The sequence below is a fragment of the Aedes aegypti genome, chromosome 3 (assembly GCF_002204515.2).
Source record: "Aedes aegypti strain LVP_AGWG chromosome 3, AaegL5.0 Primary Assembly, whole genome shotgun sequence".
NCBI lineage: Eukaryota > Metazoa > Arthropoda > Insecta > Diptera > Culicidae > Aedes > Aedes aegypti.
Window position 1 is genome coordinate 380,213,288 of NC_035109.1, and position 27,796 is coordinate 380,241,083.

At 38.5% G+C, this 27,796-nt stretch overlaps 1 protein-coding gene across 8 annotated transcripts in view; it reads left to right on the forward strand.

Moving 5' to 3' along the window:
* Nucleotides 1-27,796, forward strand: part of LOC5567461 (transcription factor GAGA) — a 56,887-nt gene that overhangs the window by 14,719 nt on the left and 14,372 nt on the right. For 5 of the 8 annotated variants that reach the window (XM_021852843.1, XM_021852842.1, XM_021852844.1 and 2 more), the window contains exons 2-6: nt 819-1,348; nt 25,569-25,853; nt 26,037-26,421; nt 26,488-26,640; nt 26,704-26,999. In XM_021852843.1, the coding sequence (XP_021708535.1) occupies nt 1,157-1,348; nt 25,569-25,853; nt 26,037-26,421; nt 26,488-26,640; nt 26,704-26,999 (1,311 nt within the window). In that variant the 5' untranslated portion in view covers nt 819-1,156. The remainder of the gene's footprint in view (nt 1-818; nt 1,349-25,568; nt 25,854-26,036; nt 26,422-26,487; nt 26,641-26,703; nt 27,000-27,796) is intronic. The other 3 variants (XM_021852845.1, XM_021852847.1, XM_021852849.1) reach the window with 2 other exon arrangements.

Genomic DNA, 27,796 nt, shown 5'->3' on the forward strand with positions numbered 1-27,796 from the left:
CAGGTACGACGATATTCTATGCCCAAGGAAGTCAAGTGCAGTGGTGCAAAGCTTTTGTGGTGTTCCCGGATTCAAATAGCTGTTGTACTGTTTCTTCGATATATATGTAGGAATATTATAGACTTCTTCTTCTTCTTTCTGGCATTACGTCCCCACTGGGACAAAGCCTGCTTTCTCAGCTTAGTGTTCTTATGAGCACTTCCACAGTTATTAACTGAGAGCTTACTGTGCCAATGACCATTTTTGCATGCGTATATCGTGTGGCAGGTACGAAGATACTCTATGCCCTGGGAAGTCGAGAAAATTTCCAACCCGAAAAGATCCTCGACCGGTGGGATTCGAACCCACGACCCTCAGCTTGGTCTTGCTGAATAGCTGCGCGTTTACCGCTACGGCTATCTGGGCCCCTAATATTATAGACATTACCTTCCAAAATTATCGCTCTACCGAGTATTGCGACATCCAATGATATAGATATACCTTAACCGTCAAAAGTATTAAATCATTTTGTAACACCTAATATAGCTTAAAATCACCAAAGCTTCTGTTGTAGTGATTCTGGGGGGTTTTGCAATACTTGTTGAAGTGATTCCATACTTTTAGCAGGTAGTGTACACCTTCTAATATCCTTATACATCCCTAAAGGAATTGTATCCAATCCGAATTTATTCGACACTACGTGGAAAGAATAGTTGTGGTCTGCTTACCAAGCCTATGTCATTAGATCTGAGATATTCAACTATTTAACCCACCTAACGCGGTCTGCGGCAACACTGAACGATCTGGCCTTATGTTCAACACAATTTTTATTTCGAAAGGTAGCAGAACAGTAGTGCGGGTAAACGCTAGAGACTCGAAGCGAATGAGCAGTGTAGCCAAGTAAAGCCCTCCACCAAACGTGCCAGGGCGGTGAAAGACGCAGAGAGGGAATATATTTTTCAAGTGAAGTGAAAATACATAGTCAAAGCGTTGTCTACACAAACACGGGTCGACGACGACAGGCTACGGCAGCGGTGCCCGCGAGTGTACCGTGCGGAATAATAATATCACTAGTGGCAGTGCATAAGGAACACAAGTTGAAACCGGAGGAAGAATAAGAAAACCAGACCAGCTAGAAGAAACCCCAGAGCGTGTACGAGAAGTGTGGTGCCGCGAAATGTCGCTTCCGATAAACTCACTGTACTCACTAACGTGGGGCGACTATGGGACATCGCTAGTGTCGGCCGTCCAGCTGCTCCGGTGCCACGGAGATCTGGTCGATGTTACGTTGGCCGCCGGTGGCCGAAGCTTCCCGGCGCACAAGATTGTGCTCTGTGCGGCCAGTCCCTTTCTGCTGGATTTGCTAAAGGTAAGCTTTGCTCTTTCCCACTTTAAAAATTTGGTGCTCGTAGTAACTTATGTTTTACTTATTTATGATGAATGAGCGTGGATGTTTGTGTTTTATGAGCGTTTGTGTTATGGAGACGTTGGAAGAGTTTGTTGGGGTTATCGTGGGGTGGACTTGGGAAAGTACGTGGATTGTAAGCAAGCAGACAAGCAGCAGTATTAGCTACTACTATGCAAAGTTTTCGACCGACCGTAAAGAGACACTTTGGCGGGGTGTCGTTTGTCGCTTTTTTGTACACTATCGGTCAAAAGTGTTAGGCATTGCTGTGATTTCCTGAATTTGAAAGCCAAATATGAGATTTATTGGCAGTCGATGCCGGGTTTGGACCTTTTGCGTATTATGGACCCCCTACAGAAAACATAAAATTAACACTCAAAGTAACCTTAGTCCTATAAAAATCCACCGGGGGAACTTCGTTTGCATTGTTAGGCATTCGTTTCAAGCAAAATATCTGGCCTGAGGTGCAGAAATACAGATATTTGAACAGTTCTGTAAATGAAACCACACAAGAAGGTCCATAAAAATAGCTCGTTTTATGCTAAAACAAAAATGATCCCCAGACAATTCCTGAAATTCTTCGATTTTAACCTTCGGGCTGTCGCGCTGTTGTACTTTGTACAACAGTTGTGACTAATATGCTATCATTTTGCAACAAAGATATCTATCGACACCAAACCAAAATGTATTCCTCAAGAATCTTCTTAAGAACAATACTCGACAGTTTTTATTTACAGTATGACCCTTTTTAATACGGTAAAATCAACAAATGTACATGGAAGTCGCATAATAATGAACGCACTATGTACGGTTCAAGGAAACCACAGTTTGAAATCGACATATCTTGAAATCCAGATAATATAGAAACTTGGGGTTTTTAGTAAAGTTGTTCTGGAGGTGAAGCGCTATCTGATGGTACCTCATTTAATTCGGAATTTAACCGCTAGGTGGCACTAGTGGGCATGGAAGTTTTACTTTTGTTTTGCAGATTTTTCAGGATCCTGACCAATTAGAAGGATGTCGTCTTCGGCAAAGTTGTTTAGTAAGTTAAGGACTATCATTTTTCGAGCTAGTTGATTCAAAATTTTGCGGCGCTAGTGAGCATGAAACTTTTGTTTGCAGATATCTCAGGAGCCTGACCACTTAGAAAGATGGTGTCTTCGGCAAAGTAGTTTGGTAGCTCAAGGGCTATCATTATCTGAGCCAGAAAATACGATATTTTGCCATCAGGCGGCGCTAATGAGCATGAAATTTTTGTTTTGCGGATACTGCAGGATCTTGACTTTTTAGACAGGCACCTTTGGCAAAGTTGTTCAGAAGCTCAGGGACTATCATTATTTTAATAAATCTCTAATTTTAAGGATTAAACAAAGAAAGAATTTGAGCTACTGAACAACTCTGCCGAAGGCAACATCTTTCTAAGTGATCAGGCTCCAGAGATATTTGCGAAACAAATGTTTTATGCTCACTAGCGCCGCCTAATGGCAACATTTTGAATCAACTAGCTCAAACAATGATTGTCCTTGAGTTACCGAACAACTTTGCCGAAGACGCCATCTTTCTAAGTGGTCAGGATCATGAGATCTGGGAAACAAAAGCTTAATGCTTACTAGCGCCGTCTAGTGGCAAAATCCCGAATTTCTTGGCTATAATAATGATAGCCCATAAGCTACTGATCAATTTTGCCGAAGACGTCATCCATCTAAGTGGTCAGACTCCTGAGATATTCGCAAAACTAAGGGTGTTGTACAAAGTACAACGCGCGACTACTCGCGTTACAAAAATTCGGGCGACGACCGAAAGGTTAAATTATTTTTGGAAAAGATTGTGAATCCGAATTCCTGATGATATTTGTGTTAGGAATATGCCAATTCCGGGTACTCATTAATAAAGGTTTCGAATTGGTATCTCACGAGGTAAGAGTTTTTTTTGCGAATATTTTGGTTCACTAGTCGAATAAACTCTTGGTGGTAAACTTCACATCTATATCCAGAATAAATAAATACTTTTTCAACGCAGCATGTCGTTTTTTGAAGCCTTGGGCTCTGCATTCTTCTCCTCCAAAACCTCCTGACACTCCTCCGACGTTGCTCTCAGCTGCATTGTTGATGGCTGCTTTTACTGTTCTCCAGCAGTCCTCAAGAGGGGCTTCGTCCAGCTCACCCTCTTCCGGTAATGCAGCCTCGAGGTGCTGCGCGCGTATGCCGCTGCGACATCCGGTTGCTTGATCCGCTCAAGGTCATACCGGGGCGGCCGTCGGTACCGTACGTTGTTAACGACGGAGAGTTTTGGGCGCAGTTTGACACCAGATAGTGGTCAGAGTCGATGTTAGCGCCACAATAGGTCCTGACGTCGATAATGTCGGAGAAGTGCCGACCATCAATCAGAACGTGGTCGATTTGCGATTATGTCTGCTGTGGTGATCTCCAGGTGTATTGGCTGTGCTGAATGTAGGTGCTACGAATGGCCATATTCTTGGAGGCGGCAAAATCAATTAGTCGTAGGCTGTTTTCGTTCGTCAGCCGATGGGTGCCGTCGGTCTGAACTCCTCCTTCTGGCCAACCTGAGCGTTTAGATTTCCTATGATGATTTTGACGTCGTGGCTTGGGCAGCTGTCGTACTCGCGTTCGAGCTGCGCGTAAAAAGCGTCTTTATCATCATCAGTGCTTCCGGAGTGAGGGCTGTGCACATTTATTATGCTAAAGTTGAAGAACCGGCCTTTCATCCTCAACATGCACATTCTCTGATTGATCGGCCACCACCCGATCACGCGCCTCTGCATATCACCCATCACTATAAAATAAAGTGATCAGATGTGACTGGCTTCAATGCGGGACAAAAATGGTAAACTTTTGAAAATTATTGTAAGAAATACTAAAAAGTACAATGCCGGTTCGATTTTACCAACATGACAAAAATTTTCATGTTCCCTGAATTGAAACGCGCCAAAATCGAACGGTTGATTCCATCAAAACTTTTATCACCGTAATAATGACCACGAGTTGAATTTACCTATTTTGAACAAGGTATGTCTCAAAAGGGCCCACAGAAACAATGAGATTAACAGTGCCAAAATCAAACAAGCACAGTATACACATTCCTATTATTATTTTTTTTAATAATAAAATTTGGATTTTTAAGCTATTTTTTATGAAGTTTTAATTTAACAGTCATTTTCTGATTTGCACTTTTGCTCAAAATTTCAAATGTGTTTTCCAATATTTAGTTGGATTTCCATTATCTGTTTTGAAAGACTTAATATTGAATATTTAATAGATGAAAAATGACAAAATAAGATTAAATATAGATCTGGATCACGTGATATTTTCGAACCATAATTTTCAATGAGTTGCAATCAGAATTTTGTAAGCCTCACTTACCAGTTCAAGAGATATTGAAGCAAAAATGTGTGGTATTTTGAACTGTTAGTTTTTTAGACTGAATATAATCCAAGGAAGAATCTAGAAAAATTATGAGTTAGACACGGTGATTTAATATGCTTAACAAAATCCTAAGAATTCAGATTGCATTACGATCAAAATCTTTACAGGAATAGAACAAAACATTTTGAGAACAATTGGAAATCAAAAGTAGATTCTGAACAAAATCATAAAAGGTTTCCTAACAGTGTCATGAGAAAACTCTGCACCACATCATGAGCAGAAAATATAGTTATTAGTATTTTGTCAAGACTCCGGCTGAAATATTGTGAAAATTTCGTGTAAATTTTGTGAAAATTTTAAATTTTACCAGAATTTCTGACAATAGGAAAATTTGTAGATTCAATAAATTTAGATCAGAAATCAGATTAATTCATTTTGAGTGAGAATAGAATTAGGTTAAGATTCCAATAATATTTTGCGACAAAGTCCTGTTCAAATTTTGATTAGAATCCTGTTAAGATCTCGATTAGAATCTTATTTTTCCATGGAGAAAGCCGACCAGTATGTGAAGGATGATTTTGAATTTCTATATAACAATTAAGAACTTTTCATTGTTCATGTTTCAAGTACAAAGTTTTTGGGTAATCTCCACAATCCGGGACTTTTTCCGGGACGTTTGGTGATGTGGGACAGGTTGCTCAAATCCGGGACTGTCCCGCACAATCCGGGACGTCTGGTCACTTTACTATAAAAGCTGTTCCCAGGTCATGTGTATTGCCGCAGCTCTGGTAGATGGTATGGTTACCTCTAAACGTTCGCACCATTGAAGTGTGCTGGTCCTGCAACGCTACGATGCCGAATTTGCGGTCCTTCAGCACGTCGGCGAGTATGCGTTTGCTCCCGATGAAGTTAAGAGATTTACAGTTCCACGTACCGAGCTTCCAATCGCTAGTCCCTTTACGTCGCTGTGGTCTTCGCCGATTGTCCCGGTTCGTATTCTCTCGTTGATTATTCGTTGCTTGATTTTTTTTACGGCTGGCTTGCAGGGCCTGACACCAACCCCCTAGATTTCCGGAGGACCATTCCCCCTAAATGTTCGGAGGACCATAGTGCACAGTTTAGCTTAGATTCCTTCTCTGGCACTCGGACGATGATCAGCCGCCCCTGACATGGGGGACAGACGCTGTTGTGAGCCGCTCCTAATATGGAGTACAGACGCTCAAGGTTTGCAGAAGCAAAAGCAAACCCCCCCTTCCCTGTCAGCATACAACCAAAGCTCCCATCGGGGGTTGGTTACCCGATCTTCCCTAAGGTTACTCGTACCCCGGTCAGTACCGTGAGGAAGTAGGGATAGGAGTTGCTGGGCAAGAAGCTGAGGACCGCACACATGGGTCTATTTTATTCCTTCAGGTACGCGAGGTACCAATGGTACGCCATGCCCAGCCATTTACCAACCACTGGTGCACTGATGGTACAATTTTTTTTTTCAGTCGGATCGTTAAGCAGATCGAAGAACCTTCTTGTAAGCCTTTGGAGCCGATTTGAACGACTTTAAGATTGTTTTCTGAATCTAATCATATCGGAATTCCATCATGTGGACCCTTTTGTAATCTTCACAGATCGCAGTGGACAAACTTCTTCAAAAGCTTCCATAATGTAGGACGTTGTAGTATCAACACCCAAGTGACTATTAAGCCGTATAAATCAGCCTCAAGTCGGTTCTATAGTCGATTTAAAGGCATGGCTTACAGGGCTGATTGGAACTATATCGTGATTAAGGGCTGCTAAAAAGTCACTTTTGGCGAATTTTTCGGCTGATAAACTGCCTATCCGTTCCGCGTCACTGAATCAGAGATGTAAAAATATTATAGCATGTGAACTAAGAAAAAAGAAAAAAAAAAAGTTGTTTATTTCTGCATCGTCTTTTTTCTATGTTCCTCTTCGAAGTTCTTTTTTTTTTGTGCTTGTTCCAGATCCTATCGGATGATTTTCATTGCATTTCCCCACTTCATCCACCGACGTACTTATGATTTACGTCGCCCAGCATCATATATAAAGTAAGGAAAGTTGCAGTAACCATCCAGCAAAAGAAAAATTAAGATGCTGATAATGCCAGCATGATCATGCAGATAGTTATTTAGACCTGGACTCTTTCTTGGACATTTCTTACTACCTGGCTGGAGAATGCATAAAAAGCTGTCTGAATATGTTTTCTCGAAAAGTAGATTTATGGTACCTCCCGAGATAAAGCTCCCCGCAAACGCTTTCACGATACATTTTGTATTCGTTTCCTTCCCGTTTCCTTCCAATTGTTCGTGTTAGGAAACTGCCAAACCAACTTCATTATCAAAAACTATATTGGGCAAAGGCATTTCACCAGTATTTTCTCTACTCACACATTAGTTTCATTTCAACAATCGTCAATTCAAGAGTCATGCAATCATGTAAACTACGGTAACATTTATGAATCGGAAAAAATGTTCCCAAATTTCATCATCGTTCATAACTGTTTTGTTTTGATTGAAATCTGTTTTGCTCTATTCGATATAAACGTCAAGGTATTAACCCGTATAGGCCTGAGTGAAAGCAAAAATTCTAAAACTCACCGTTCAGTGAATTCTTAATGGATTCAAATGATTTTTTGTCAGTATACTGGTACACATATCTTGTTTCTAGAAGTGGACAGAGGAACGCGGAAATATTCCCGTGGTCGGAGTTATTCCGGTGGATCACTGGGTCAGGTCGGGTGAGAAGGGTACTGTGCGTTTGTGCCCCTGAAGGTGGTCAAATTTCAAGTCACAGATAATTTCCGGAATAGGTTATAATGTGGCCACTACATGACGGAATTTTAAGAAAATTGGATCAGTGTAAACCTTTTGAGAAACGTTTGAATTGGATAACTATGAGTATTGCATTTGATTAATCCTACAAATGACCATTTTCAGGTCCCGGGACACCTTTAACTTACGATAAAGTGGCCAAATTGTATCTGAACATCTGTGCCAAGCATATGGGAATGTATTTTAGTGCACAATTATGTTTGATTTCTACTTTTCGTGAATTGAAACGAATTAGTATCCAACAAATCGATAGCCGGTTCTTCCGGGAATTACGTCCGAATGACCACATCCGGTATATTTTAAACGGTGCAAAACTCTTCATTTATAATGTTGAATGTCTGATCTTAATGATTTATGCAAATTAAAACGATTGTCATTGCAAATAAACAAAGGTATCTTGGCATGTCCCAAAAAATAGCCCTTTTCTACCCGACTTGACCCAGTGACCCACCGGAATAACTCCGGCCACAGGAATATTTCCGAGTTCCTCTGGCCACTTCTAGAAACAAGATATGTAGGCCAGTGAACTGACAAAAAATAATTGGAATCCGTTAAGAATTCTCTGAGCGGTGAGGGTTTCAGTATTTTTGCTTTCACTCAGGCCTATACGGGTTAAGGCTAAGTAGCCCGTCATTCGTTTTGGCAACAATGATGACTTTTCAGCTTGCATTTCAAAGTGATAAAACTCAGTCTTGATAGTTTATATTGACTTGAAAATGTATCACTGTACTCGCTAACATGCATAAAGTATGCTGATACTTTTTCAGCTGGGTCAGTGCAAATTCAACTGATTTTCTTTAATTCGAAATCGTGAGATGAATTAGCAACAATCATCAACGACGCGTACAAATTTCAATGACGGCCTACTTTGCCTTAAGCCGTTTATAAGCATTGACAGCCGTAGCATTCGGCCTATAGGCACAGGGTTTACAAGCCCTGTAATATAGTGTTATATACTCATATACGGCTTATTTTAGGGTTTGAAGGTCACAGTGCCTAGAAGCATTTGAAAATGTCTTATAATGCTAGTTGGCACTGCAGAACTGTTTAACGGTTCATATACCGCTTATAACAGTGCTTACTGGTTACCTAGGCAGCATTACACAAATTACTTCAATTTCCAATGAACGGAAAATATCCATGAAATTTGGTCGCAATCAAATTAGTATAGAGTTCCCAATTGTCCGGGGATTCCCAAGACCTAAGTTACATTCAAATGATCATAGAAGATGTAGCGATGGCCAGATAATGATTCCTCATATGACATGCCAATTCGCCAACTCGTAACTGATTCTGTCTGTTCTAATACTTCGTCTCTAGCAGATTCCTGAGACGAGACTAGCGGAGACGATCTTCTTTGTCTCTGCGAATGCTGAGTTTTTTTTTCTTATTCCACATAGTGTTTTCATAAATCATGCGCAAGCCGTTCAAACTCTCACTTGAACATCTCAGAAAAAAAAAAACTATTGCGTTTGCTTCACACCGAAGCATAAACGGCCTTTTGAGTAAAATTTCATGTCAGCAAACGTAGCAGTCATTATAAATAACTAGTCTTGTGTTTAGATTTATCAGCATCCGCTAACTGAGGTTTTAAATAATAGTTTATTTCGAATATAGGCCTTTTCATTTGACAGGTCCGTCTATGCATTTGTTTACATCGGTGGAGGACCGGTGCTAACACGGGGCTGTCATTTCCGTACAAGAACTGTCAAAGTGCTTCGTGGTCAGCTGATTTAAAACGTCTTGTGAAAAGGCCTATAATACTTATCACCTTTTCAGCCATAAAAACGACGGGCTGCATTTGACGTTTCGGATATGACGTTGATATTTTTCCTCTTCGCGAGTCTCTCTCAGATAGATACTATCGTCGCGCTGATACTGTGTATGTAGGGCGAGGTTTTTCATTTATGTCGCACAAAATAAAAATCCGTGATAACGACTACTCAGTATCATATCTTAAAATGTTCCAACATTTGAATAATTTCGACCTTTGCTGTAAACTTCATACCCACGAGCCGTCAATGTTCCTACGCCAATCGGTAGGATACGACGAGCGTAAATGTAAGCCTTCTGTCCGTCCAATGTATGCGGGTTTATGACTTTCGTAGCGATCGTCATCGTCTCGCAATACGCCAACAAACCGAGCGAACCACAAGCGAATGGGCGGGAGAAACTTGCTGTGCTTCAACTTCAACCAACGTAGGTACACGACGACCGGTTGACTGACTGACGGTGAATGGCTTTGGCCAAATGGCTGGCAACATTCACAAACGTCTATAGCCGAACGAAAGAGCAGAGCAGTGTCGTTCCGTTGTGTACCATGGGCATTAGGGTGTCCCAGAAAAAAAACAAGGTTCGAAAAATTATTATTATTATTGTCTTTATTAACGCGGCTTTCAGCCCGTGGCTGGTTCACCTCGAAGGAGGTTCGAAAAATCATGGTAATCCTAGAACGAAAGATATGCTTATTTAATGCTTAATGCTCCGAAATACTTAGGAAAAGCAGCACTCTAACGTAACAATATTCACATCGCATTTTCTTAAATCTAACGATCTGAGGATTGGCCCTTTTGAATTGTTACGCGAGATATCTTTCTTAAATGCACGATGAATTACAGTTGGACGTCAAATTCTGTTCCATTACTCGTTATTTCCATGAGTCGACGGTCCCTTCAATTATCGACTAATGGAGGTTTTATTGTGTGTCATATCTCAATAAAAATGTGAATTTTTCATTTATTAATCTATTGGAACATCTAAACATTAAAAAAAATGAATCGTTATACAAGAACGCTATAAATCAGCTTACTCTTCATACTAAATCTGAGCTCTATGACTTTTCGAACCTTGTTTCCTCTGAACCACCCTAATGGACATCGTCGTCGACCAGTTGATGAGCCCGAGATGGTCCACTTTATTTTATCATTTTTTTTTCTGGGAGAGTGCACGCGGCTCCGATAGTTGATTGCTCCCTCCTCTTGCTCCGTCCGATCCGGCTTCAGAGCACCGCTCACTCAACTCAACTCAACTCAACGCAAGTTTGCTCTTGGCTGGGAATGATGGCTGGATTGGGATTGTGGGATGAAGCACCGTTGTTTTGGTGCGGATCACTCTACTCTGTGTATACATATATGGGAACAGCAGCAGCCCGGAGAAATAAGAGACGAACTCGCGTGCACGCGTTTTCAAAAGTGCTGAAATTACTCCGCAGAAAAGAGGGTCGAGATCAAGTCATAGCAGTTTCAGCACGTGGAGAGTCGGGGAGAAGAGTGTGAGCAGAGCCCTGATAGGTGAGCGTAAGAAGAGGTCGCCTGTTTCTTCTGCTGCGCTCTGTATATTTTGATTTTTGTTGTACTGGCTGTTTTCTTGTTGATAATGATAATAATGCTTCGACGTCTGGTGGTGGTCAGGTGTTGGCAAACTTCTGATCAGCGATTCATGCTAGGAACTTTAAACGGATATCTCAAAAGTTGCAGTTAATCACTCACTCTTTGAAGTTTTAGTGAATTGTAAATTTTTGGTACGTGTACTGTAGTGATATTATGTGGGTTGGCATTTAGTTCAATGAAGCAAGGCCATGCGGGTTATATGTTATCTCGATTTATTTTGACATTGACATAATTTATAGCGATTGTCTAAACTTCAAGACCACCTCACTATCAATTTATTTTTATATCGCATTCAAACGCCAAGCGTGTGCTAGAATAAGGGCGTAAGTCGCATGATCGATTCATCCACGGTAAAAAAACGTTTGAATGGATTGATCAGTTGACTAAATTCAAAACACCAATCACCATTATTTGAAGAGTAGCTAACTGTTCTAACTGTGGATTTGCTCTACTGTCTCTACCACTGAGCAATTCTCGCTGAAACCAGGCCGCGAAAAAGCCCATTTTTTGATAAATATTGAGTATTTCTTCACGTGATGGGCAGGGCATGTTGCAAGACTACCGGACAACAATCCTGCAAAGATGGTGTTCTCGTCGAATCCGGTTGGCACAAGAAGGCGAGGAGCACAGCGAGCGAGGTGGCTTGATCAGGTGCAACAAGATCTGGAGAACGTGGGCCAAAATCGAAGTTGGAGAGACACAGCCATGGACCGAGTAAATTGGCGTAACATCGTTAACGAGGTTTTATCAAATTAATTGATGTAACACCAACTAAATAAATAAATAATAATAATTCTTCACGTGATATGTCTCGTATTACCCTTGGAACACATAGCAAACTTAGTGGCATCGTATAGAGAAAAGATATAGCTTTCATTTAAAGGTAAAAAATTTTTGGCGACCGTTTTGAATTTGGTCGCCATCTTGAATTTTCAGAAAGCTGAGGAAAAATTGCGTAAGATAGGCTACAGAAACTAGGTGAGCAATGGTACCATGACCCCACAGTTATGGATCAAATAGTGTGGAGTCCAACCTATAAAATTCAATAAAACAACATGGAAAATGTAAAATGGTTATTCAAAAGCACGAATCGAATCGTTTCAAATTGGAACTTCGGTTAGTAAACTATTTTGAGTATAATATTTACATAGGATTGCATAAAAATTAAAAATTGTATCGGTTTCTGAAAACCATATTATGGATCAACGTTCATATTATGGATCAAATTGTGACATATTACGGATCAGTGCGCAAAATCAAGAGATTTTCAACTCAATGCATATGTATTGTATGTTTTGACGAAAGTTAACAATGCATCATATATTACTGCAAAAAATAGCAGTGTTCGAGCTGAAAACAAGGGTAAAATGCCTTTTGTTTGTGATGCTGCATTGTAATAACTGAGACATGAACTGTTTTCGCTCCACACCAAGTTTTTCACCCATTTTTGTCGGCTAAAAAATGAAATTTACAAACCTTGATGTTTTATTAGATTTATCCTTAGTACTATTTTCTGAAAATGTCGAATCCAATGCTTAAAATGGCAGAAATCTAGATTCTTTGGAAGTGATCCATAACCGTGGTAAACAATCATTTCCTGATCCATATTATGGATCACTAGTTAGAAGTGCTAATATTCGATATTTAGAATCAACAATCGAGAAAAATGTTTTCCAAAGATGAATTCATACTCAATCAAAACGAATGAGTATGTTTTATGCTATAATATTTGAATTTTACCACCTGTACACAGCTGTGGGAGCTTATGAATGCTGACGGCACTTCTTACAGAAAACGAACATATAATGATAGCTGTGTGGTACCAACTAAACATTTGTCAAATACACCGCTATTTAGCGGTTGAACGTTGTGCTTAACACTACAAATGGTAGAAGACAAATAGTATAACATGGGAAAATATGTTTAACGTCAACTTTTATGTTTTGAGCGAGTTATCCAATGTTGAGCGCCAAAGTGATCCGTCACTGTGGGTGATCCGTAACTGTGTGGGTATGGTATTTACCCTATGAAATGAACGGTTTTGTAAATCATGTTCTACGATTTTGACGTATATGGCGAGTGAAATCAATGCAAACGTTATTTTTTGTCCAACAAAGAAACAAGTTTTCAATCTTTGGTGTTTTATTCGAGTCGAATGACGAATGAGTATATTATTTTGAGTGATAAAATCTGGCGGCCATCTTGGATTTTGACGCCATCTTGATTTTAAGTAGTAGAATGAATTTTTCAGCTTGATTCCACTCAGCAATTTCATTCTCCAGAACACTATGAACCTATTTGAAATTTAAAAAAAAATCTAGTTGTAAATATGTACTTGAACCTCCATACAAATTTCAAAAGTCGTTTTCAAATACAAGAAAGCCTCTCTTAGTATTATGTTACATCTCCGAGCTGATTAGCTATATTATGGAAATTCGGCAATAAATAAGTATTCATTACTATTCTGCACATTTAAATGATACACCCTTCTATACGTAAAATCTAAAGAATGTACAAATGACTTGCTCAATTTTGCACAGCATAGTGTGTACCCTTTTTTCGGTATTGTCATATTGACGATATAGACAAAACATTCCGTAGGGAGACCATTAGCCTGGGCCACGGATATATGAAATTTATAAATTTTCGCTCTAGTGCATATTTTGGATGGCATTTGGGTTCTATAACAACTATGCAAAATTTCAGCTCGATCATTGAATTAATGATCCATCTGTGTAATAAACAAATTTTTCGTCAAAGCCACAACATTTCGTTCAAAAAATAATTTGGCATATCAAACACACATATGGCTTGGTATTTGATTTAATTCCCAATGTAAAGATTTATCAACAAAGGTTGAAAAGAATGTACATTAACCCCTCTATAGCAAAAAAAAAAATATTCAAATCGCGATAACTTTTTCGTTTCTTGGTATTTTTGCACCATTTTTTCACAAGTTCTCAAAAAAAACTCTTATAGTTTAAGAATCCATGTCGATGTTAATCATTGGTAATCTTGTGTTTAAGATATTCCAATGTTCCTTGGGGGACCGACATTCTCCATACAAAATGTAGTTGGCGGCCATTTTGTTTTTTAATCAATTTATCAAAAAAATAAAATGTGGACTATACATTGCCAGGTAATAAGGAGCTTCTCTGAAAAAGTCATGCAAATCGGTTCAGTATTCTTGGAGAAATCTGAAAATTACGGTATGAGGTTTTTTGAAGTTCTCAAGATCTTTATTTGGCCAGTGTGGTATCAGAAACATAAATGTTTATTACTCAAAGACGGCTGCACCATTTTTTCACAACACACTCTCATTAATGTATTGTTCCAAGGAGTGAATATCCGAATGCGATAAAAAATCTGTAGCCTTAGATATGCACGTGGGTTATGGCTACGCGTCGGTCCCCCAAGAAATTTTGGAACATCTCCGGATCCAGATGACCAATAATCAATATCGACACATATTCTAAAACAAGAAGAGTTTTTTGAGAGCTTGTGAAAAACTGGTGCACAAATACCAAGAAACAAAAATGTTATCGCGTTTTGATTTTTTTTTTGGGTTCAAAATTGAACCTGCCGGTAGAGGGGTTAATATAAAATGTATTTGACAAACCAGGTAATATGTTTTCGGTAGAACAATGATTAAATGAGTACAACATTTTACTAGTAGGATTTATCCCGTGTAAATCACTTATAATTTGAATAAGAGGATGCTGATTTGTGAAACATTGAATAATAAATTATGAAAACGAATTTTGAGTGTAACCACTCCTGCCAAAATTTCAACAGATTTAGTATGAGTAGAATTCATTAATTTTAAATAAACTCTTAAACAACGAAACTTGATTTTTTTTTTCAAGTTTAGAAAAGTGAGTTTGGGTGGCACAACCAAAAGTAAAACAACCATGTTCTAAAACTGAGCGTATTGTTGTTTTATAAAGAATAATCAAATCGGAAGGATGAGCTCCCCATCAAGTACCAGTTATAGTACGAAGAAAATTCATTTTAGAACAAATTTTCTGGATGTATTTAATTTGAAAGTTCCAATTTAATTTTGAATCATTCCAAATACCAAGATACTTGTTCGATTTCATATCCATTAAGAAATAAATCTACACTTACTGCGGAATGTTTACGTCGAATTGCTTTATACCAAGTCATTTTATGCCGAATAAGTTTATGCCATATAGGCTCTTCATCGATATATTTTGCCTATATCATTTATGGGAATTTTCTAAAAGAAGGGTGAATCATTATAATATGCAAAATAATCATGAATATCTACGTATATGTTATGTCAAATCAGATCATAGCCTGCTACACGTAAAATAAAAATAAAAAAAGGTTAAACATGCAGCTTTCTGGGGAATGGTACATTTTGGGAAATGGCTTTCTGGGGAATGGTCCATTCTGGGGAATAAGATCCTGGGGAATGCTATAAAATCATACAGAGAGTATGCTGATACTATTTGAAATGCGTAGATGCAGTACCAACTGATTTTCAATCATTCTAAATTGTAATATGATTTAGCAACAATCATCAACAACGGGTACAAATTTCAATGACGGCCTACTTCGCCTTAATTATAAAACTTATCAAAAAATCAACGAGATATAAGATTTCTGAGACATGATTCAAATTCAGTGATACCATATCTAGTGAATTGCATATCTCTTCTTTTTTACCCCGGATCATAAACCTCACTTTTTTATTTCCAAATATGTTTCTGTTATTATTGAAATAAAAAAAAAATACACATAATTCGATAAATATTCAACCAGTACGTGTTTAAAAAAATATTTGGATGCTAATATGTACATGCATTCCACCAAATCTTATCGAACTGAATCGCTAAAAAGTTATCAACTCACTCCATTTCACGGTAATATCGGGAATCCGGTTAGATCACCACCTTATCCCACTAACCCAATATCCTTTCCAGGTTTGCAGAGGTATACTGCCCCTCTTTGCACAACAGTCCCATGTTGCAAAACGACAAACTGAGAAAAAGACGATTGAAATGTGGAAACAATTTCGCTTTATTTTGAATCTCTATTTGGCCTAAAATGTGTCAAATTTCTACATATCACTGTTTGTTGAGTACACGAACAAACCTAATAAATTTCTTTTGAATTCAGGTTGAAAATTTGCCTTAAAATGCACAAAAATCGTAGCGAGACTGTTATGCGATTATATACAATATAATATACCAATGTAATTGCATACCAGTCCCATCATGTTCATCGGCTCGTTCGACAGCTACTAAAACACTCATTGTTATTAATGCACTGGTTGTTTCATTTGCTATTTATGTTCTTTGGCCGTAAAAATTTAGTTATTATAGTACAGTCAACTCTCCGTAACTCGATATTAAGGCGACTATCGAGTTAGGAAAATATCGTGTTAAAGAACACAAAATCAGGGTTACTTTGGTTGAAAGGACCATCGAGGTATCCATGAAAACCCACATTTACTACTGTAACACATTCTATAACTCGATGTCGAGATACGGAATAGCGAGTTACGGATAGTATACTATATGTCCATGGATGAATTACCAGATAAAAAAAACATCGGATTGAATGATTTCTCAAAACACACGTTATGATGTGGAACGCGCTTACAGTCATGAGTCCCAGTCATGAGAGACCCAGATGATCATCTTTTGGATAATGCGGAAATGGAATCCGATGGAAATGATTCGAGATGTTCCAAAACAACCTAGCTAATCATCTTTTGGATAAGATCTTTTGGGAGATCCAGAATGACGAAACAAATTTTTTATGCAACTTCTGTAAGCCTTGACCGCAGATCTAAAATACAGTGGCTCGTGGGATGTGCCGAGCCAAAGTCTTTCTGTATTCTCTCAATAAGCAGATGAAGAAGACGATGTGGTTGCTAATTATTTTATATGGAAATCTTTCGCATTGAAATGTTTTTATTTTGCACACTTACAAGCAAGTACTCCTTAAGTCAATTTTACCAGTTATCGAAAAACGCAAAAATAAGTTCTTGTGCGATATTCCTGAGCATCAGCAAAAAATCAATGTTTAAATAAAAAATGTAAAATAAACTTTATTTTATTTTATTTTTTGTTGCTCATTTGTTTTTATTCCCCTCTTACCACCCAAATGGTTACCTACGGACATAAAAGAAGATTAATATTTGTATAAGCCTTATTTAAAATGAAAATTTGTAATGCATCGTAATTCCCTGGCCACGATCACAGGGTTTGACGGTGCCAAAGTAGAAGGTGCACCATAATAATACCCGTCTGTGAAACATATCACCTTCCCAATACTTTGGCACACCTCCAACGGTTCATGATTTATCATGAAACGGCTGCATTCAGGCGGAGGATCTGTTAATACGTTTCGGCATATTATCAGGTCCTCTTCGAACGGTGGGACCGCCAGGGCTCATTAGTTACTTATAAACCAGTGCTGGTTGTTGATGTTTCAATTCGTTTACACGAGCTGTAGCATCCTTTGTACTAGTCAGCAATGGTGGTTAAGTTTCGAAGCTAACGTGTGATCAATCGTTTTATAATGCAACATAAGAATGGGTGTTTGGTGGAACTGTGCGTTACACTCGTCGTTTATTAAATTTAGTGATTGTGAAGGTGCTAATAGTGATTTTATAATAAAATCTATGGTGATGAAAATTTGAAAATGAAAGTGGAAGTGATTCTGATAGTTTTGTAAAAATATAATAATAATGATGTGAACTCTACTAATTTAATAATGGCCATAATACATTGTGCAATCATTTCTCTGAATATAAACTTATTGCCTAGTTGTGCCTAGTTCTTCAAACGTGCATGATAAAAACGTTAATAATGACAGCGAGTGCAGAAGAATGGATCGAAGTGATTTTTTTACTGTAACTTTCTTGATTGTAGTGCTAAATCGTAGTTTGAATAGTAATGACTCAACAGCAACAAAAAAGGGGAGATCGCAGTAGGCAGCGCGCGCGAACGGATGTGTTGAAAATTTATCTGTCACGTTTTTATCGTCTCTGCAAATTACTAGATTCGGCTGGTGAAAACAGTGAAACGACTGGTGCAGTTTGTGAAAAAAAGCGAAAATGAAACGGTTATTCTGCACGCGTTCTGATGGGCAGTGTTTCGTTAAAGCCCAAGCGGAAGGTGAATATGAATCTTAGCCGGATCTCAAATTTTCGGGGGCACGGATCTGGAAAGCCGGACAGCGGATCGGGCTGAGGGCTTGACCGAATGCTCGCTCGCTGGTGGTAACCAATCGATAAGGTTTTCTGCTTGACATGCTGTCTGGATCTCTAGATTCGTGTCTTGGGGGTTTGGGTTTTGGCATCGTTTCATCTTCACTAGAAAAATCGTGTTTTTTGCGTCGTCGCGTCGCCGGAATTTTTTTCTCGTTTTAGTTTGCACGCGTTCTAAGTGCAATTGAGTTTAGGTTCTCTCGTCGCCGGAGTGATCTTTTCGTTTTGTGAAACGAGCATGCTGATTAAATTAGCTACAGCTCCTTAATCAAGGATGGATGAGGATCAATTTGGTGAGCTCGTTTTATGCTTTTACTTTAAATATAACACATATTATGGAACATCTATACATTATGACAACGGTAGGAATGTTACTTAAATGAATTGACCTAACAAAATATGAACAGTTCGTCAACATAGACTCTTGTACATTTATATTAAAAAACATTTCCTTTTGCCTGATTTTTATCATTTTAAAAAAAAAATAACCTTTGAATGGTTCAACGCTAAAAGAGTCGACTTGTCGTATGTTCACGTTGTCTTTAGAGTATTGATGGGTGATTTTTTGAACTGAGGTTGCATGAGTCGCATCACTTACCAAGGTGAATCCTGATCATGCAGCTATGATCCCTTCCCACTAACACAACTCCTTCCCATGACAACCATGGAGATGCAGAGGTGATCTCGGTCTCTAGTAACAATGGATGTCACACTAACATTCCTTCCCTTCCCCCGATGACCGTAAGGACGTGGCCGGCGCCGTTATTGACTTTTTAATGTCTGGAGTTCTCGAAAGTGTACATTGAAGATGGAAAGCTGCTCCCAAGCTACATCTCTTGGTTCCTTGTGCAACTTCGATTATTCTGGTCAATCACGGAGTAGCAACTACGAATTGTACGGTCATCAATGCTTATGCTTATGCTATTAATGACTCAACAGCAACAAAAATAATGAAAAATTTAAATTGATTATCTTTTAATTACTTAGTAATGATAACAGATGGTAAATGGTAAATAATAACAATGAATTTATATGAAAATGGTGTGCTGTGAAAAGTGATATAATGGAAAGTATATCTGAAGTGTATTACAAAAGTTGATGAGTGATAATCGGTGATATACGTGATAGTGTCGAAAATAAAAGTGTTAATAGTGAGTGATGAAATGAAATGGGGAATGAGGACCTTTTAATAAAACTATTTCGTTCAGTGCGCATCGTACCTTCGTGCTGTGCGTACACGAATTCTCTCTGCTCTTGGAAGTTTTCTTAAAAACTACCTAAAGCAATAAAACAGTACTTTTCAGTGCTACTCAAACAGTACTTTTCAGTGCTAAAATTAAAAACGGTACTTTTCAGTGCTACTTAAACAGTACTTTTCAGTACTATTTTTTCTACTATTGATCCCTTTACGATCCTTGTTTGGACCCGTGCCTTCGATTTTTCGTTGGACCCGTTGGCGAAAGCTAGCGGTGGTAATCCTTCTTGGACACCGTCTAGGGAAAAAACCTCTCGAAGGTCACGTCTTTCTCGTTTATTAACTAAACATGGTATCAACAACTAACAAAAGGAAGGGTGAATCTCTGAATTCACTACTTCCTTTCAAAAAAGTGGGTTTTAAAACTGTCACTACACGTGGCAAGAATGGAAGAAAGGACGCTTCCCCGGAATGCGAAGTTTCTTCCAAGGGTGAAATGAATAATTGTATTGAAATGAGCAATCAGTTCGATGCTCTAGACAAATTTTCCGAACACCAAATCGAAGCAGCCTCTAGCCCAGGCTCTTTGATTCAAGTGAGGAAGCAAAGAGTGCCGCCTATCGTGGTCAGTTGTTCCGAATTTGGGGGATTTAGGCAGGAGATCTTGAACTCCATTAGGGGAATCAAGGTTTCCTTCCAAATCGCAAAGAAAGGAGACTGTCGCGTTTTGCCGGAAACTCTTAAAGATCGAGAACTTCTTCTCAGATATCTTGAGGAGAAGAAGCACAAATTTTTTACTTATGACGACAAAACTGAACGTTTGTTCAAAGTCGTCTTGAAAGGTCTCTCAAGTGACTATAAGTCACCTGAAGAGATCAAAAATGGAATAAATGATTTACTTGGATTTTCCCCAGTCCAAGTAATCATTATGAAAAAGAGAACCCAATCTGGCATTGTTCGGAAAGGGCTTTCTCAAGAATTTTATTTAGTTCACTTTAACAAAAAAGAACTAAATAATATTAAAGCTTTAGAAAAAGCTAAACTTATGTTCGATGTCCGTGTGACGTGGGAACATTTCCAGAAACCTGGAGGAAATTACCAGAACCCCACTCAGTGCCGTCGGTGCCAAAAGTGGGGTCATGGTACAAAAAATTGTCGCATGGATGCTAAATGCATGATTTGCGGAGGTTCTTCTCACGCTAAGGACGACTGTCCTGTGAAAGAAGATACCAGAAAATTTCAATGCGCCAATTGCAAGGGCCCTCACAAAGCTAACTTTTGGGAATGCATTTCACGCAAAAGAGTCGTTGAGGCTCGTGCCAAGCAGATGAAGGATAATATCCGTTACGATAACGGTCGTTTCCGGAATTTGCCTGGTAGAGTATCGAACAATGCTCATTTTTCAGTTAACGATCGCTTGATTAGGAATCATACCCACCAGGAAGATCATAATCATGCTCATTCACAAACAAATTTTAATCCGTCGGGTAGCCGTTCGAATCTTTCAATTTCGAATGTATCTACCCACGGTAAATCCTTTGCCGATATCGTAGCAGGTAATTTGAACTCTTCCCCTATTCGTTCCATGAGTACCCATTCTACTTGTTTCAAATCAAATGGAAAAAACCCTACCGCCACAGGTAACTCCTACCCCGCTTCTTCGTCTACCGAAAATTCCAATGGGAAATCATCAGATGAGATGTCTGCCTCTGATTTTAATTTTCTAACTGAACAATTGAATCTAATGATTGATGCAATGTTCAAAGCCACCACTATGACTGAAGCAGTCCAAGTAGGTGTAAAATTTACAAATCAAATTGTTATTGGATTACGTTTTTCTAATGGATCCAAATAATAATTTAAATATTTTAAATTGGAATGCTCGTTCTCTGAATGGTAAAGAGGACGAGCTGTTTAATTTTCTTACAGCTAATAACGTGCATATAGCAATTATTACCGAAACTTATTTAAAACCTGGATCCAAATTTAAAAAAGATCCTAACTTTTTTGTTTATCGTAATGATCGACTTGATGGGGCATGTGGGGGAGTTGCAATCATCATTCATAGGCGTATAAAACATCAACTGTTTTCGTCATTTGAAACTAAAGTTTTTGAAACTTTAGGTGTTTCTGTTGAAACACAGTTTGGTAAATATACTTTCATAGCTGCCTATTTGCCTTTTCAATGCTCTGGACAGCAAGTTAATTGGCTTCAAACTGACTTGCGAAAATTAACTCGCAATAAGTCAAAATTTTTTGTCATTGGTGACTTTAATGCCAAACATCGGTCATGGAATAATTCTCAAAGTAATTCCAACGGCAGAATTTTATTTGATGAGTGCTCTTCAGGATATTTCTCAATTCAATACCCTGATAGCCCTACATGTTTTTCCTCTTCTAGAAATCCATCTACGATTGACTTGGTCTTAACCGACTCTAGTCATCTTTGCAGCCAATTAGTTACTCATGCTGATTTTGATTCTGATCATGTCCCTGTTACATTTCAAATATCGCATGAAGCGATTCTCAATCCTATCAGCTCCACTTTCAATTATTTACGAGCCGACTGGAATATATATGAAACGTATGTTGACTCTAATCTTGATGTTAACATTTCTTTAGAAACTAAAATTGATATTGACAATGCTCTTGAAACTTTAACAAATTCCATTGTTGAAGCCAGAAACATTGCAATTCCAAAATGTGAAGTAAAATTTGAATCCGTGATTATAGACGATGATCTTAAACTCTTGATCCGTCTTAAAAACGTGAGGAGAAGGCAATTTCAACGCACTCGTGATCCTGCTATGAAAATTATATGGCAGGATTTGCAGAAAGAAATCAAGAAACGTTTTGCTCAATTAAGAAACAAAAATTTTGAAAATAAAATTTCTCAATTGGACCCCGGCTCTAAGCCCTTTTGGAAATTATCTAAAATCTTGAAAAAACCTCAGAAGCCTATACCGGCATTGAAAGAGGAAAACAAATTATTACTAACTAATTGCGAAAAAGCTCAAAAACTTGCTATGCAGTTTGAAAGTGCGCACAATTTTAATCTAGGACTTACTAGTCCAATTGAAAATGAAGTTACTCAGGAGTTCGAAAATATTCTCAATCAAGAGAACGTTTTCGAAAATGCCTGGGTGACTGATTTGGAAGAAGTGAGAACTATTATTAAAAAATTCAAAAATATGAAAGCTCCTGGCGATGATGGAATTTTCTACATCCTCATCAAGAAACTTCCAGAAAGTAGCTTATCATTTTTAGTTGATATATTTAACAAATGTTTTCAATTAACATATTTTCCTGACAAATGGAAAAATGCTAAGGTTGTTCCAATTTTAAAACCAGACAAAAATCCTGCAGAAGCTTCTAGCTATCGTCCAATCAGTTTGCTTTCCTCCATCAGTAAACTTTTTGAAAAGGTTATTTTGAACAGAATGATGGCCCACATCAACGAGAATTCAAATTTTGCCAATGAACAGTTCGGATTCCGCCATGGACATTCGACCACTCATCAACTTTTACGTGTAACAAATTTGATCCGTTCCAACAAATCTGAAGGCTACTCTACTGGTCTTGCTCTTCTAGACATAGAAAAAGCATTTGACAGTGTTTGGCATGAAGGTTTGATTGTAAAATTGAAAAATTTTAATTTTCCAACATACATTGTTAGAATAATTCAAAGTTATCTGTCAAATCGTACACTTCAGGTTAATTATCAGAACTCCAGATCTGAAAGACTTCTTGTAAGAGCTGGTGTACCCCAAGGCAGCATTTTGGGACCAATATTATACAATATTTTCACATCTGACTTACCTGAGTTACCTCAGGGATGTCAAAAATCTTTGTTTGCGGATGACACAGGCCTCTCCGCCAAAGGACGAAGCCTGCGTGTCATCTGTAGTCGATTGCAAAAAAGTTTGGATATTTTTTCTTCATACTTGCAAAAATGGAAGATTTCTCCTAATGCTTCCAAAACTCAACTAATAATATTCCCACATAAACCAAAAGCTCTTTATTTGAAACCTTCAAGTAGACATGTTGTCACGATGAGAGGGGTTCCAATAAATTGGTCAGATGAAGTTAAGTATCTAGGACTCATGCTAGATAAGAATTTAACTTTCAAAAATCACATTGAGGGCATTCAAGCCAAATGTAACAAATATGTAAAATGTCTCTATCCCCTTATTAATAGAAAATCAAAACTTTGTCTTAAGAACAAGCTTTTGATATTCAAACAAATTTTCAGGCCAGCCATGTTGTATGCTGTACCAATATGGACTAGCTGTTGTAATACCAGGAAGAAAGCTCTGCAGAGAATTCAAAATAAAATTTTGAAAATGATTCTGAGGCTTCCTCCCTGGTATAGTACCAATGAGTTACATAGGATATCCAATGTTGAAACATTGGAACAAATGTCAAATAAAATAATCAATAATTTCAGGCAAAAATCGTTACAATCTTCTATTGCCACGATTAATGCGTTATATGTTTAGGTTAAGTTAGGTTAAGTATATTAAAAACTTTTTTTTTTCTCTTATAAGCAGGTGAAATCAACTCACCTGTAAAAAATCTGAACTGCTACGGCAAATGAAATGTAATATGTTGTTAACAAAATGTTAATAAAATCTTAGATTTGTTTTACCAAATTAGGATGATAGTGTTGTCTAATAACACAGAACACCTAGATATAAGAAATAATGAATGTAATGTTTGGAATGATACTAATAAAGAAATTAAAAAAAAAAAAAAAAAAAAAAAAAAAAAAAAAAAAAAAAAAACTATTTCGTTCTTCACTTTAACCACTCTAGTAGCATTTCAGGCCTTATCATAGTTTGATAGTAGTCTGAACTACTAGACTGCAAAACTACGGCAAGGGCTGATTGCTGCTAGCGTACACAGTGACCATTTGAGCAACATTGCTTAGGATCGTCTGTGTGATGAACGCAATAGAGGCTTATAAAAGCAAATGCTGGGAAGGAGCTTAGGGCAGATTAAGAGTGCCAGTACTACCCCTATCGCTACCGATAAAAAAAAAAAATAAAAAAAAAAAATATATATTTGTATAAGCCTTATTTAAAATGAAAATTTGTAATGCATCGTAATTGAAAATACATAATTATGTGTGATATTCACTAATTTAAAAATATTTTCGAAATAACGTGAATACATGACATTTACAATGTCGTAAGCAAGTGTGTATTAAATACAGTCAAACCTCCATGAGTCGATATCTGAAGGAATCATAGACTCATGGAAACATAGAATCATGGAACAGAAATGCTTTGGAAAGCTGTTTGAGCGAATCATCATAGTTACCATGAAATTTTGTTTAAGTATGGTTCCATGAGTCGATATTAAGACATAGAACATCGACTCATAAAGGTTTCACTGTATAATTGAATTCCCTCTTTTTCGCTACACATCAGTGAATAACTAGTAGTATCGAGAGTCCGAATGTAGTACTAGAAGTGGTATCCATTCTGAGCCCGATCACTATACGGACTTTGATGTGACTGTTATGCGAATATTTTCAAGATGGGACAACACAAATGGAATTTGTTTTTGTACAAATTAGGAACAAAGGCTACTTTTTCAGCAGTTTTTATCGATCTTCTGACGATGTTGAGTTGATTTATGCAAAAAACGCAAATCGGTCAAAAGTCGACATGGGACTGTTATGCGATTATGAGCAGTATATTGGTGTCATGATACAAAGTTCAGATCAAAAGTAAAATCATTTTGATTTTCGAGCTACGAGAAAATACACTAAATTCCAAAGGGTACCTCTTCTAAAGGCGGGGTTGGATATTAGAAGATTATACCAAATTCCGAAACTACATTTTCTTAATGAACCGTCAGCACAAAACGATTGGGAACCTCCTTACGATGTTTGTGTTCTTATGCATAGCTATTGCTAATATTCTAGAGTAATGGAATGAGACTTTTCTCAGCATCTCTACGACGTCTCTGAAGTGGATAGTTATTTGGATTGCGAATGAATGAGCCATGTGAGTGAGGGTGGTGTGAGAGGTTGTGAAATCGATAGAAGCGCGTTTTAATTTTTGTTTTCTCTGTTTTCTTTCTTTCTCTTTCACTCCGGCTAACGTGTCTGGTTGAACGAATAGAACACACCATGCAAGCATCCAGTGGTCATGTTGGCCGGCGTCAATGCCAACGATCTGGAAGCACTGTTGGAGTTTGTGTATCGAGGCGAGGTGAGTGTTGACCACTCTCAGCTACCCTCACTTCTGCAGGCGGCCCACTGCCTCAACATCCAAGGACTGGCCCCGCAGACAGTGTCCCACAAGGATGACAACACAACGTACACCACGTCGATCCAGTTGCATCCGACGTTGGTTCCGCAGCATCAGGCCGTCAAGGCCGTCATCGACGTTGGAAACAATGTTTGCGTGAGTAACCTTGACTTCCAAAGGAACCTGATGTGGATGTATCAGTTTTGGACTAGCGCACTAGAATTCAGCAGTCCAAAACTGATACAGTTTTCCTAGAAGTCTAATAAGTTTTCCCTTTCATTCCAAGGGAGCATTGGGAAGCATTCTCTAATCTTTGAATTACCATTCCACTTTCACCAGACCGAAGATCTCATCACAACGCTGACCCCCACGCAAACCGTCCAGGCCCAAGTTATCGAGACCATCACACCGGATCAGATGAGCGACGAAGTCACCAAGGATGTCATCAGCCAGTTCTTGCCTACCCGTAAGCGCAAGCAGCGCGTGAAGAAACCATCGCAATCCCAGGGAACCAATGCTACCGGCGTCGTACAACAGGCAACCGCTACCGTCTCTGCTGGAGGAACCCAAGCGGCCAAAGTATTGAAAACGGACGAAGAAGGCACCATCCAAACGATCATCGTAAACAGCGCAGAAGAAGCCGCCAATGTTGTAAAGGATATCAAAAAGGAAGCCCAGGTGGTTGATGGAACTGCAGTTATCGACACAAAGGACGGCATTATCAGTAAGTCGGATGGATTTGCTTATCAGGGTGCAATTGAATGTGAACCTCAACCTCAACCTTTTGTAGAGATCAAGAACAAATCTCAATCGGAACAACCAGCCACTTGCCCCATCTGTCAGGCCGTTATCCGTCAGTCTCGTAACTTGCGTCGCCATTTGGAACTGAGGCATTTCAAGAAACCCGGCATGAAGAAGGAACGCGTCAAGAAGAGTAAGCAAGGTACTTTCAATGGTAGTGGATAAGAAGGATGATCAAACAATTTTGATGCTTTGATTTTCACAGGCAACGCAAACGGACAGGCAAACACCAGCGGCACGTCAGGTAATGGAACAACGTCTGCGGACCAACAGCAGGTACAGGTACAGCAGCAAGCCCAACAGCAGACCACTATTGAAACGGCAGGAACGATATCGGTTACGGTTTCCCAGGCACAGGCACAACAATTGGAACAGGCAGCGGCAAACGGACAACAGCACGTGGTCACGCAGCATGAGAATGCCGACGGAACGACTTCGCTCTCGATTGCCCAGGTACAGACGTTGGATGGACACCAGCTAGCGATCGGAAACTTGAACCAGGTAGGTGTTTGTGGAATGGAAGCTGTAACACGGCGATGCTCCTTCGATCGTTATTGTCAGGACAAATCTCTGAATCTGTGCTCATCAGTACTGTCCTTTTTGTGACAGAAGTTGATACATTCAAAGGAAATCAGATTTATTAAAAGGGGTTTTTATTTTTCGTGAATGTCAAACGAAAAATTCCCACAAAATTTGGTTCGGAGTTGTTTTGTTGAGCCATTTGTAACATGGACGTAGCTTTTGAGGTGATGAATAGAGTAAAGAGCCATTCTAATACCGAGATTCAAAATGAATCTTTCTGTCCGATTTTTATTGTTTCGTTCGAGTCTCACTCTGATGAAAAGAATCAAGTAGAATCGAAATCAATGTAACTTCAGTGTAGGGCGTGCCAGAACTGAAATTGAGGAATAGAAATCAGCACTACCTGAGAGATGATTATGAAAAGTAAGGAGCTTCGTCATTTCTTCGCTTCATTGAATTCAAAATCACTGTGCTTGATTTTATATGATTAACTTAAAAATCCAAACTCATACATGAAGTTACATGGATCAGGATCATAGCTAGCGATTTCAAGATTCTACAGCTTATGAGAACCCTAAAAAGATTTGTATTTTTTAAATACAGATGCCTAGGTTCATATATTCTGTGAAACTTTCAGTTTTGGTTAATTTCAAACATTACATTACATCATCAAAATTGAGTTGAGTTCTGTTTTCAACATATCTTCCAGTGTTCTTTTAGCTGCACTAATGAGTTCATAAGATTTATTTAGAAAAAATAGGAAAAAATAGCAAGTC